At 45.8% G+C, this 10,190-nt stretch overlaps 1 protein-coding gene across 1 annotated transcript; it reads right to left on the bottom strand.

The window, feature by feature from the left end:
• Positions 1-486: 486 nt before the first annotated feature.
• Positions 487-9,557, bottom strand: GPATCH3 (G-patch domain containing 3). Its single transcript, XM_056847670.1, has 7 exons — positions 9,221-9,557; positions 7,631-8,070; positions 6,467-6,644; positions 4,638-4,697; positions 3,115-3,236; positions 2,706-2,833; positions 487-700 (listed from the first exon to the last, which is right to left on the bottom strand). Exons 1-7 carry the CDS (start codon positions 9,555-9,557, stop codon positions 487-489), a joined length of 1,479 nt encoding a protein of 492 aa, XP_056703648.1.
• Between the last annotated feature and the right edge of the window lie 633 nt (positions 9,558-10,190).

Raw genomic sequence — 10,190 nt, forward strand, 5'->3', positions numbered from 1 at the left:
CTGTGACTTGCCCAGGGTCACCCAGCTGGCTTCATGTGTAGGAGTGGGGAAACAAATCCAGTTCACCAGATTAGCCTTTGCCGCTCATGTGGAGGAGTGGGGAATCAAACTCGGTTCTCCAGATCAGACTCCACTGCTCCAAATCACTGCTCTTAACCACTACACCACTCTGGCTATTAGAATCCTTTAAAGAATGATGCAGCACAAATATTGCTAACAAAGCTCTGGAAGTCAAAGAATCCAACCTCAGTGCCAACGATTTGGAACTTGACACTTGTTAGGACTTGTCAGAAAAGAGGGAAAGAAGGATCCTGTGAAACAGATGCGTTAAAAATTGGATTCATTTTAATGAGCAATGGCTCACTAATTCCCAGTATTCTACAAGACCGCGTGTGTTGTTTTCTTTCATATAAAACTTAATTAAAAAGAAAAAAAAGACACAGAGTCCCCGAAACATCAGTTCTTGCTGGGGGGCCGCCGCACCTCTCATGAGGAACTGGAGCTGTGATGCACACTGTGCGCAGAATGGACAAATGCCACATCTCGCCGATACTTCATGCTGATAGGCAGTGGGCGCCGAAGCAGCTGCTCCCCTGTGTCCACAGGATGGGGGTCATCATAAACGGTGGATATGAGAATGTGGCTGTCCCTGCAAAGCCTCTTGGGCTTGACGAAAGTCTGGAGCTTCTCACCGTGGTACCTAAAGAAAAGCGAAGGAAGGAGAACAAAGTCTTTAAACACCGAGTGGCACCGCTTCAAGACTGTTTGTACCAATGCCATTTCACTCACTAGTCAGATTCAGATTTATTACTTCCTTCCCTGGAGGTTTTTAAGCAGAGGCTAGATGGTCAGCAATGCTGATTCTATGACCTTAGGCAGATGATGAGAGGGAGGGCATCTTGGCCATCTTCTGGGCATGGAGTAGGGGTCACTGGGGGTGTGGGGGGGAGGTAGTTGTGAATTTCCTGCATTGTGCAGGAGGTTGGACTAGATGACCCTGGTGGTACCTTCCAACTCTATGATTTCTATGATTCTACGGCAAAGCCATTAAAATATTCCTATCAATTACAAGATAGAATTAAAAGACACAATATCTAAGACTATGGGATATATAATTCTTAAATAAACAAAAAGGTAAAGGTCCCTGTGCAAGCACCGGGTCATTCCTGACCCTTAGGGTGACGTCACATCCCGACGTTTCCAAGGCAGACTTTGTTTTGCGGGGTGGTTTGCCAGTGCCTTCCCCAGTCATCTTCCCTTTATCCCCAGCAAGCTGGGTACTCATTTCACCGACCTCGGAAGGATGGAAGGCTGAGTCAACCTTGAGCCGGCTACCTGAAACCAACTTCCGTTGGGATCAAACTCAGGTCGTGAGCAGAGCTTTTGACTGCCGTATTGCAGCTTAACACTCTGCGCCACGGGGCTCCTAAATAAACAAATTACTATTAGCTAAAAACCTCAGATTAGGATAACAGTTTCCGTTTTAGGTTAGATGGCCAAGCCCCTGCTTTGTCTGACGGATCTTGTATATTGCAGCACAGCACTTAGCTACTTGTTTCATCATCTGGGCTGACCCTTCCCATAAGGAGATTCCTCAACCTCCCTTCCTCAGAGCTGTCCTTTGTTAGATTAAGGAGAGGGGAAATTAGCTTAAATCTTGCTCCCTCATAGAAAGATCATCTGAAGAAAATGTGCGCAATAGACTCGACTTCACCCGACTTACAGGGACACCCCCATTCTGATCATGGTAGCCTCTTGAATCTGGCTTCTAGAATCGCCGAAGGTAGGGCAGAACTTCTAGCTAACGAAAAAGCCCTTCTTTGTTTGTTTGTTTCCAGGAATGAAAGGTATTCTGCTGACGCTAACACATATCTGCTGTTGATTGGGGCCAAAAACGCAGGAGAGCTCACTAATCAAATTTGACAGGGAAAGGGAAGCGTTCCACATTCCTGAATCAGAAACTGGTTTTGAATACTGAGTCCCTGGGGCTCCAGAAAGAAATCTGACAACACTGAAGTACAGTGGACCAATGGTCTTAGCAGGGGTTCTTTTGGGTGCAGCAGAATGGGGGAAAGCTTCTGGACCCAGATAGCTTCCTGCCTCTTCCCCAGTGTTCGATCTGGCTCTTTTAGTTATCCGTATGTGAATATTTTTCACTTGATCCCCTCGCCCACCCATCACACCAAGCCTCGTCAGGAGGACTCCAAATTCTGCCAAGACTCAGCTGACAGAAGCAGGTGAAAACAGGACAATGAATCCATTTGCATTCTCCTCAATTTTATCCCCACAACTACCTCCCTGTGAGGTAGGGCAGAGAGTGTCACACAGTGGGCTTCCTTGACAGAGGAGGGATCTGAACCCAGGTCTCCCAGACACTCTATCCACTACAGCATGTGGGCTCTCCCTTTATCTTCATGCTGTAGCTCAGAGAAAGAAGAAAAAGAAGAAGAGTTGGTTTTTATATGCCGACTTTCTCTACCACTTAAGGAAGAATCAAACCGGCTTCCCTTCCCCTCCCCACAACAGAAACCCTGTGAGGTAGGTGGGGCTGAGAGAGCTGTGACTGGCCCAAGGTCACCCAGCTGGCTTCATGTGGAGGAGCTGGGAATCAAACCCGGTTCTCTAGATCAGAGTCTACTGCTCCAAACCACCACTCTCAACCACTACACTATGCTGGTTGAAAGACAGGCTCCGGCCATACTTACCCCAAGCCTCTCTTGCATCTGGGATTCTGGCCCTCGTTGTCAAGAGCTTCGGGCATCCCCGAATTGCTGCTGCCCAAGCCGAGACCCTCAGTCCAGCCCTGCCTCTCCAGCACTTTCCGGCCGATACCCTAGGGTGGGGGGGAAGAAGAAACATCTCTATGTAAGCCAATTATCAATTGAACAGGAACCAAGCTCTTCACCAAAAAGGCTTATAAAAAGGTGGCAACCACATTAAGGCTCGTTGTGACAGTACTTCTTTGGGGTTAGAATAGGATGCTGACCTCCTCTTTACATTACAAGCTTTTAACTATGACCTTTTAACATTTTGACTTTTTAAAAGGTTCTTCAAAATCTGCTAGGTTTTCTTCTGCTAGTGATATCAAAACACACCCCAATCTCTCGTTCTTACCTTGGTATATTTTTCAAAGGTCCCGATCTGTTGTTCCAGAACAGACCCATCTTCCAAGCCATCCCGGAGCCTCTGTTCAAACCGCATCTGGACCAAATCCCGAGCATCCTTGTCACCCCCGTCTGGAAGGAAGGGAAATTCTACATCATTTTGGACCATAAACCACAAATGGCAATAGAAAGGGGAGGGGGCCCACAGCTGGGAGAATAACACGTGTGCCCAAAGTCCCAGATTCAATCCTTAGCATCTGTCCATAAAAGATCTCCAACAGCCTATGCTGAGCGAAGGCTTAGGATAAGATATAAAGAGGGAAGGTTACAGGGAATTGTTCTGCCCTTAGTTTTTTTGAGTGTGGGAAGTCAGCATAGACCTGCAGGATAGGGCATGCTGGGAGGGAGGATTCAGAGTTTTAGAGTTCTAGTGGAAGAACTTAGAAGAGGAATTTAGGAGAGTCCCCTCACTGGTCTCCATCCACAGAATATATAAGGGCAGAACTCTTTAAGAGGGCCTTTTTGTCAGCTGGCTGTTTTTTGTGTGTTTTTTTTTAATGTTTTTATTTTAAACTTAAAATTGTACATAACATTGACAGAACACATAACATACTATACACAATCTAACATAAGACATAACATAAAATCAAGTGTGCCTCATTTGACTCTATCTACTATCTGTTAAGAATTATTGTGTGTATAAGTAAAATAGAGAATTTAATAAGGGCAGGAAAGAGGAATGCGTTGTGCTCAGTCAAAACATAATGATGAATAGACATAGAAATAAGCTGCAGCATGGGAGACTTGATCTTATTTTATTATGTGTGTGTGTGTATATATATATATATAGTATTTTAAATTACGAAGACTGTCAGTAATTCTGCTTTTTTTTAGTTATTGTCATTGTTTTTTTCTAATTAAAAAAAAGAATTATTGTATGTTATCATCTCCTCAAATATATACTTATTATGCTTATTGGTGACAAAGCCTTTCAAAATATTATCTACATTGAAGTACATGAGAAAGAAAGCATTTTAATTATATCTTACTCATGTTTTTATACAGATGTAGTGATTTTTTGCGTTTTCATTTAGATGGCATGTCAGTACATTCTTAACTAAAATACTGGCTGTTTTTAATGTCGTTTCACAGATGTTTGATTGTTCTTTCTTAGTTTTCATATTATTATATACTGGTTTCATTATTAATGGTTTTAAATATTTTTTTAATCCACCTGGATCCTGTTTTAAGAAAACTGAACTACAGAAGTTGTAAATAAATGCATATCAAATGTTTGGGAAACTAGCCATAATTGAAAGCAGGGTGATTAAAAATCCCATACTAATAAATACGACAGCTTGAATGGTGCCTGGAAGGTCACTGGAAGCCAGTGAAGATGCTGGAGCAACAGTGCAAGACATTTAGAGTTGCAACCCTGCCAGGAAGGCAATTGGCGGAAGCTTCTCAGTTGGATGACCTCTGGCCTAACTTCTCTTTCTCACCCCTGCTGCAGTAAACCAATGGCTCAAGTACCTTTGTCGTAGTAGACGCTCATGTCCACATCCCAGTCGTCTGCCGTCTGCTCATCAAAATCTGTCCAAAAGAGAGGCCAAGGGTCAATTGTTTGTACATTTCAGTTCACTGGACTTGGCATCAAGGTCGAGTCAAGCCCTCACACACAATTCTGCACGTGTGCTGACTTCATCACCCCACCCCAAAATCTCAAGCTTCATAAAAAAATGTTAATCCGTATGGCAGGGAAGATAGCCTTACACAATGCTAGGTAGTGTAGCACCCAGCCAACATGGTGTCGTTGTTCAAGTGGCAGGCTAGGATCTCAGAGAACGAGGTTCGAATCCCCACTGTTTCCCCACAGTGGCTAGATGCCACAGGTTAGCCCATAAGAAGGGCCCACTGGCAACAGCCCTCATCTGGTGCTCCACCACAGCATCTGATGATGGGAAACATTCTGTTTGTGAACCTGAAGGTTCCACTTGGATAAAGTGGAGAACAGACAATGACGGACCTGGCTTCCACACATTTGCCCAGCCCAACTTTTAAATCATCTTAACCAGTGGGTCTCACTACATCTTGAGGTGGTGAGTTCCACAAGCCAACAGCTTGCTGTTAGAAGCAATACTTCCTTTAATCTACTGCCAATTGGTTTCACAGGGCTCCCCCCTCCCCCATGTTTTAGTATTATGGGAGAGGGAGAAAAAAAATCTTCTCTGTCCATTTTCTCAGCACCGCACATAATCCCAGAGACCACCATGGCTCCTTATTTCTGTCCCATGTGGTGATAATCTTCATCAGTGTTCTCATGTAAATGCATATGTTCTCGTCGCTGTTGGGTACAAGAGGCAAGGCCACCTAGACAGGCAATGGGCCAAGCAAAGGACAGGACCTTGATTTGCCTCTTTGAAATGTCAGGTGGCTGCTTCAGGTGACCTTGCAGGTTCTTCTGCAGCAGTAGACAGAAAGAGCCATTGTAGTGGTCAGTGTGCTGAACTATGACCAGAAAGCCTTGGCTTCAAATCCTCCCCCTCTGCTATGACAGTCACTGAGCCATTTACTCACTTAGCCTAGCCACACAGGGCTGTCAACAGGATAAAACTTGGGGGCGGGGGCACTATGCAGGTTGCCCTGAGCTTCTTGGAAAATTGGGATGAAAATCTAACACAAAATAAACAAGGGAAAAAGCTTCCGCATGTCAATGCCATCTTGCAAATCTTAATGACACCTGGGCAAAGGAATGACATAAGAAGATAAGAAAGGCCATGCTGGATCAGACCAAGGTCCATCAAGTCCAGCAGTCTGTTCACACAGTGGCCAACCAGGTGCTTCTAGGAAGCCCCCAAACAAGACAACTGCAGCAGCATTGTCCTGCCTGTGTTCCAAAGCACCTACTACAATAGGCATGCTCATCTGATCCTGGAGAGAACAGGTCTGCATCATGACTAGTATCCATTTTTGCTAGTAGCCATGAATACCCCTCTCCTCCATGAACATATCCACTCCTCTCTTAAAGCCTTCCAAGTTGCCAGCCATCACCACATCCTGGGGCAGGGAGTTCCACAGTTTACCTATGACAGCAGGTCAGATGCTGCAGGAAATGCACAGAAAGGACAGGCGGTGGCCGACAGAAAGGGGGGAGGAGTGTCCTGGAAAGTGGCCAAACTCACAAAAATATGGCAGGAAGGGAGCAGATAGGCTTTAACAGCATAAATCTCTTTTGGAATTTTTGCACATGTCATTAATAAGGCTCCTCTTCAAGCCAGGTGAGGTTCCACAAAGAAAGGGCAAATGTGAATCAGGATCATCATGGCACAACCCAAGCCAGAATGTCTCCCTCAGCATCATACCTCCTTCCTCTTCTTCTTGCCAATATTGTGCATCTGTGTAGAAGACGAGCCCGGAGCCTCCCTTCTCCCACTTCAGTTCGATCTCCTCCTCATATAGACGCTCTTTTGCGCGCTCCTGGCTTGTGACGTCCTCATGCAAAGCCTCGTGCCGTTCCCACTCTTCGCATCTATCATCATCCTATGAAATTGGGGGGGTGAAGGGGCAGAAACAGATGAATGACAGAGGGGTTTGTTCTAATCACCATTACTCATTTCCACTCTGACTGTTCTGAGCTCTGGAAAAACCACTGGGACAAGCTCACTGCTAAGACGCCACCCCACACCCCAGCAAATTTCTGCACAGGGGGCATCAGCAGCAGGTCATGATTTTGTGAACTACTCCCCCCCCCTTTCAGAGTATATAGAGTATTGCCAACTGGATTTCCTTTATCAGGCAACCCAAAAATTGCTTTCAAACAGGGTCAAGAACATCCTGTGTTCAAAGAAAAAAACCCTAAATATTCTCTTGGTTCAGGTATTCTAAGACCTTCTCCAAGTGTCACAGCCACACTCTTTCATCTTAACTTTCCTCACAGGGTGGTTGTGAGAAATGAAGGGGGAGAACCATATATGCTCCTTCAATGAAGCAGGGGGGGGGTAGGAAGATGTCCTTTTATTTACATCATTTATCCAACTCTTCTCCCCAATGGGCCCCCAAAGCAGCTGTCATCATTCTCCCTTCCTCCATTTTATCCTCACAACAACCTGTGAGGTAGGTTAGGCTGAAAGTATGTGACTGGCCCAAGGTCACCCAGTGAGCTTCCATGGCACGAGTGGGGATTTGAACAGGGGTCTCCCAGATCCTAGTCCAACACTCTAACCACTGCACCATGCTCACTCTCTGATAGATGATAGATTGATGGGTGTCCTCAAGTCAATCATCTGGCAGGCAGTGTGAAAAGCTGATGGAGATCTTCAGAAGCCATTTAGCCAGCAATTATGGAATAATGAAGCTGGGTGATTAAAGCAGATTTCAGAACTGTGAAAATGGGGCCACAGCTCAGTGGTAGACCATCTGCTTTGCACACAAAGTCCCAAGTTCAAGCCCTAGCATTACTAATTGAAAGGACCAGCTGACAGGAAAGACCTCTAACTGAGATACTGCCAAGAAAAGAAACTACTTACTTCATCCAAATGACAGTTGTCTTCTGCTGCTTCCTTCTCCAGATCTTCCCAGTCTCTGTCTTCCTTGACATCTTTTACAGTTGTGCTCCCTACTGGTAGCAGGGGCTCCCCTTCTGTTATCTCCTCTCCAGTAGCTGTGTAAACCCGCTCCTCCTCTACAACAGTTTCAGTTTCTTCATATGTAAATGGCACATTTCCATATCTGCGAGAGGAGCCAGTCTTGGGGAACTGCAACTGCAGCTTCCTGATGGCACGGGAAGGCATGCGACAAGCATTGATAAGTTCCAAAAAGACTCTCAAAGGGGTACCCACATTCCCATAGGGCATAAATGCAGGAGGGTTCAACTCAGGCAGCTGTTTTAAATCATCCTCAGTAAAAGTTTCACTCGAGGCTTTCTTGTGGAGCTCCTTTTTTGTTTTATATGGAACTGAGCTGACATCTATGAGAAAATATACAACTGGATGACTAAGAAAACAGGGTGACAAAATAAAAAGACATCACTTTCCAAAATAAGTTCTACACTATAGTTTTGTAATTTAACACATCACACACCTCCAGTTTAAATGTCCCCGGGTAACTTTCATAATGTGACTAAACAAGGTTTTATATTTTATAAAGCAGATAAGAAGAGCTGGAAGGACTTTGTATACCACACTGCTCTTCTGTAGGGATAGCATATGGTTCACCTCTCCTCCATTTTATCATCCTAGGCCTGTGAGGAAAGAGTGGCTGGAACACAGTCCATGAAATACCAATTATTATGGCCAACCCACAATACATAGCAAGTGTGCAAACTTTCATGTTCCCCATAACTTTTCATCAAACCAGATGTTACAAACTAAAACAGAGGGGGGAAATTAGTTTTTTCAGATCATCATGATCTTTAGACCAGGATATAATACAACTTCTGGCACACAAAAATTACACACTGTCTTGTGTCATTAGGTTAGTCCCAACAAAATATTTATTTATGTGATTCATACCGTACCCTTTCCTGGCAAAAGCAGGCTCAGGGTGGCTAACAACACATAACACACACACACACAGTGTATAAAGTTAAGTTCTGTGACAGAGAACTAAAATAGGCATGATAGCATTTGTCCAAGTATACATGCACTTCAAACCTGAGTCAGCCTACTCATGCGCAGAAGAAGCATGCCAGTAACCATCTGCCCTTAATACGGCATCCTATTAAGTAGACTCGTGATGCACTTGGCACACTTAGACTGCATCCACGTAGCACTGAACAACATGCTATCATTATACTACAACAATCATTCCCGTCTGGATTCCGACAAAAGAATTCCGCAGTGTAAGAGAGCCAGCATGGTGCAGTGAACAGGGTGCCACATCAGGATCTGGGAGCCCCTGGCTCAAACTCCCACTCTGCCACAGAAGCTTGCCACGCTGGTTGATCTTGGGGCAATAAGACCAACCTATCTTAGAAGTGCGTCACTGTGAGAACAAAATGCATAGCTTTGTGCGCTGTCTTGAGCTTGGGAGAAAAACAGAATATAAACATCTAAACAAATAAAGGAAACCTAAACTCTCCCAGTGGCTCCCTTCTTCCTCATCCGCCCTATCAATACCTTCGTCCAGGGAAACGCGAACCCTCCGAATGAGGCAGCGGCCGGGCAGCGTCTCCCCCTGTGAGTCGATCCAGCGCTTCCCCGAATACATGCGGCCCAAACGGCAGGCCCACCCGGGCTGCACCGCCACCAGGCAGCAACAGGTCGGCCCGGGGCTTAGCCCGTCTCCGCGCTCCGGCCGGTGCCGGTAATGGAAGCGGAGGAAGGCGCCGGCCTCGACGGCCTGGCTGAAGTAGGCACGGAGATCGGCGGAGCGAAGCTGGGCCGGAATGCGGCTCACCAGGCAATACCGGCCTTCAGTCTGGAGGGAGAGAGGACAAGAGCTGGGCGCCGCCATCTTGAAACTGCTAGAAGACTGGTCACGTGACACTCTGAACGTCGGCGGGCACTTGCGTCATGGGAGAGCAGTAACGTCCTCACGCAACAGCTCTTTACGCGTTATGTTCCCTTCCCTAACGCGCTCTAACCATAGAGAGGTAAGAAGCCGAGAGCAGGTGTGTGGGCTCGTCACGTGGGTGAGAGGACAAACAGGCGAGGCGATGAAACAGCGCCCCCTAGCCATAAAAGTTTTTTGGTAAATAGCCGTATTGGCCCTCCGTTAGGGTTGCTAGCTCAGGGTTGGGAAATACCTGGAGATTTTGGGGGCGGAGCCTGAGGAGGGCGGGGTTTGGGGAGAGGAGGGACTTCAATGCCATATAGTCCAATGGCCAAAGCGGCCATTATCTCCAGGGGAGCTGATCTCTATCGGCTGGAGACCAGTTGTAATAGCAGGAGATCTCCAGCTAGTACCTGGGGGTTTAATACAAAAAAATCACCTGTACTGTACGGTAATAAGCTGGAGAAGAAACAGTACTCAACTCTATATGCAAAAATATCAAATGTGTGAATATACATACAAATGTGTGAATATACAATACAGTGAATATAACAGTGAAGTGCTAACAAAAACTTATAAACAACCTAAACAAAA

Source organism: Euleptes europaea, chromosome 3 (assembly GCF_029931775.1).
Source record: "Euleptes europaea isolate rEulEur1 chromosome 3, rEulEur1.hap1, whole genome shotgun sequence".
Taxonomy (NCBI): Eukaryota; Metazoa; Chordata; class Lepidosauria; order Squamata; family Sphaerodactylidae; genus Euleptes; species Euleptes europaea.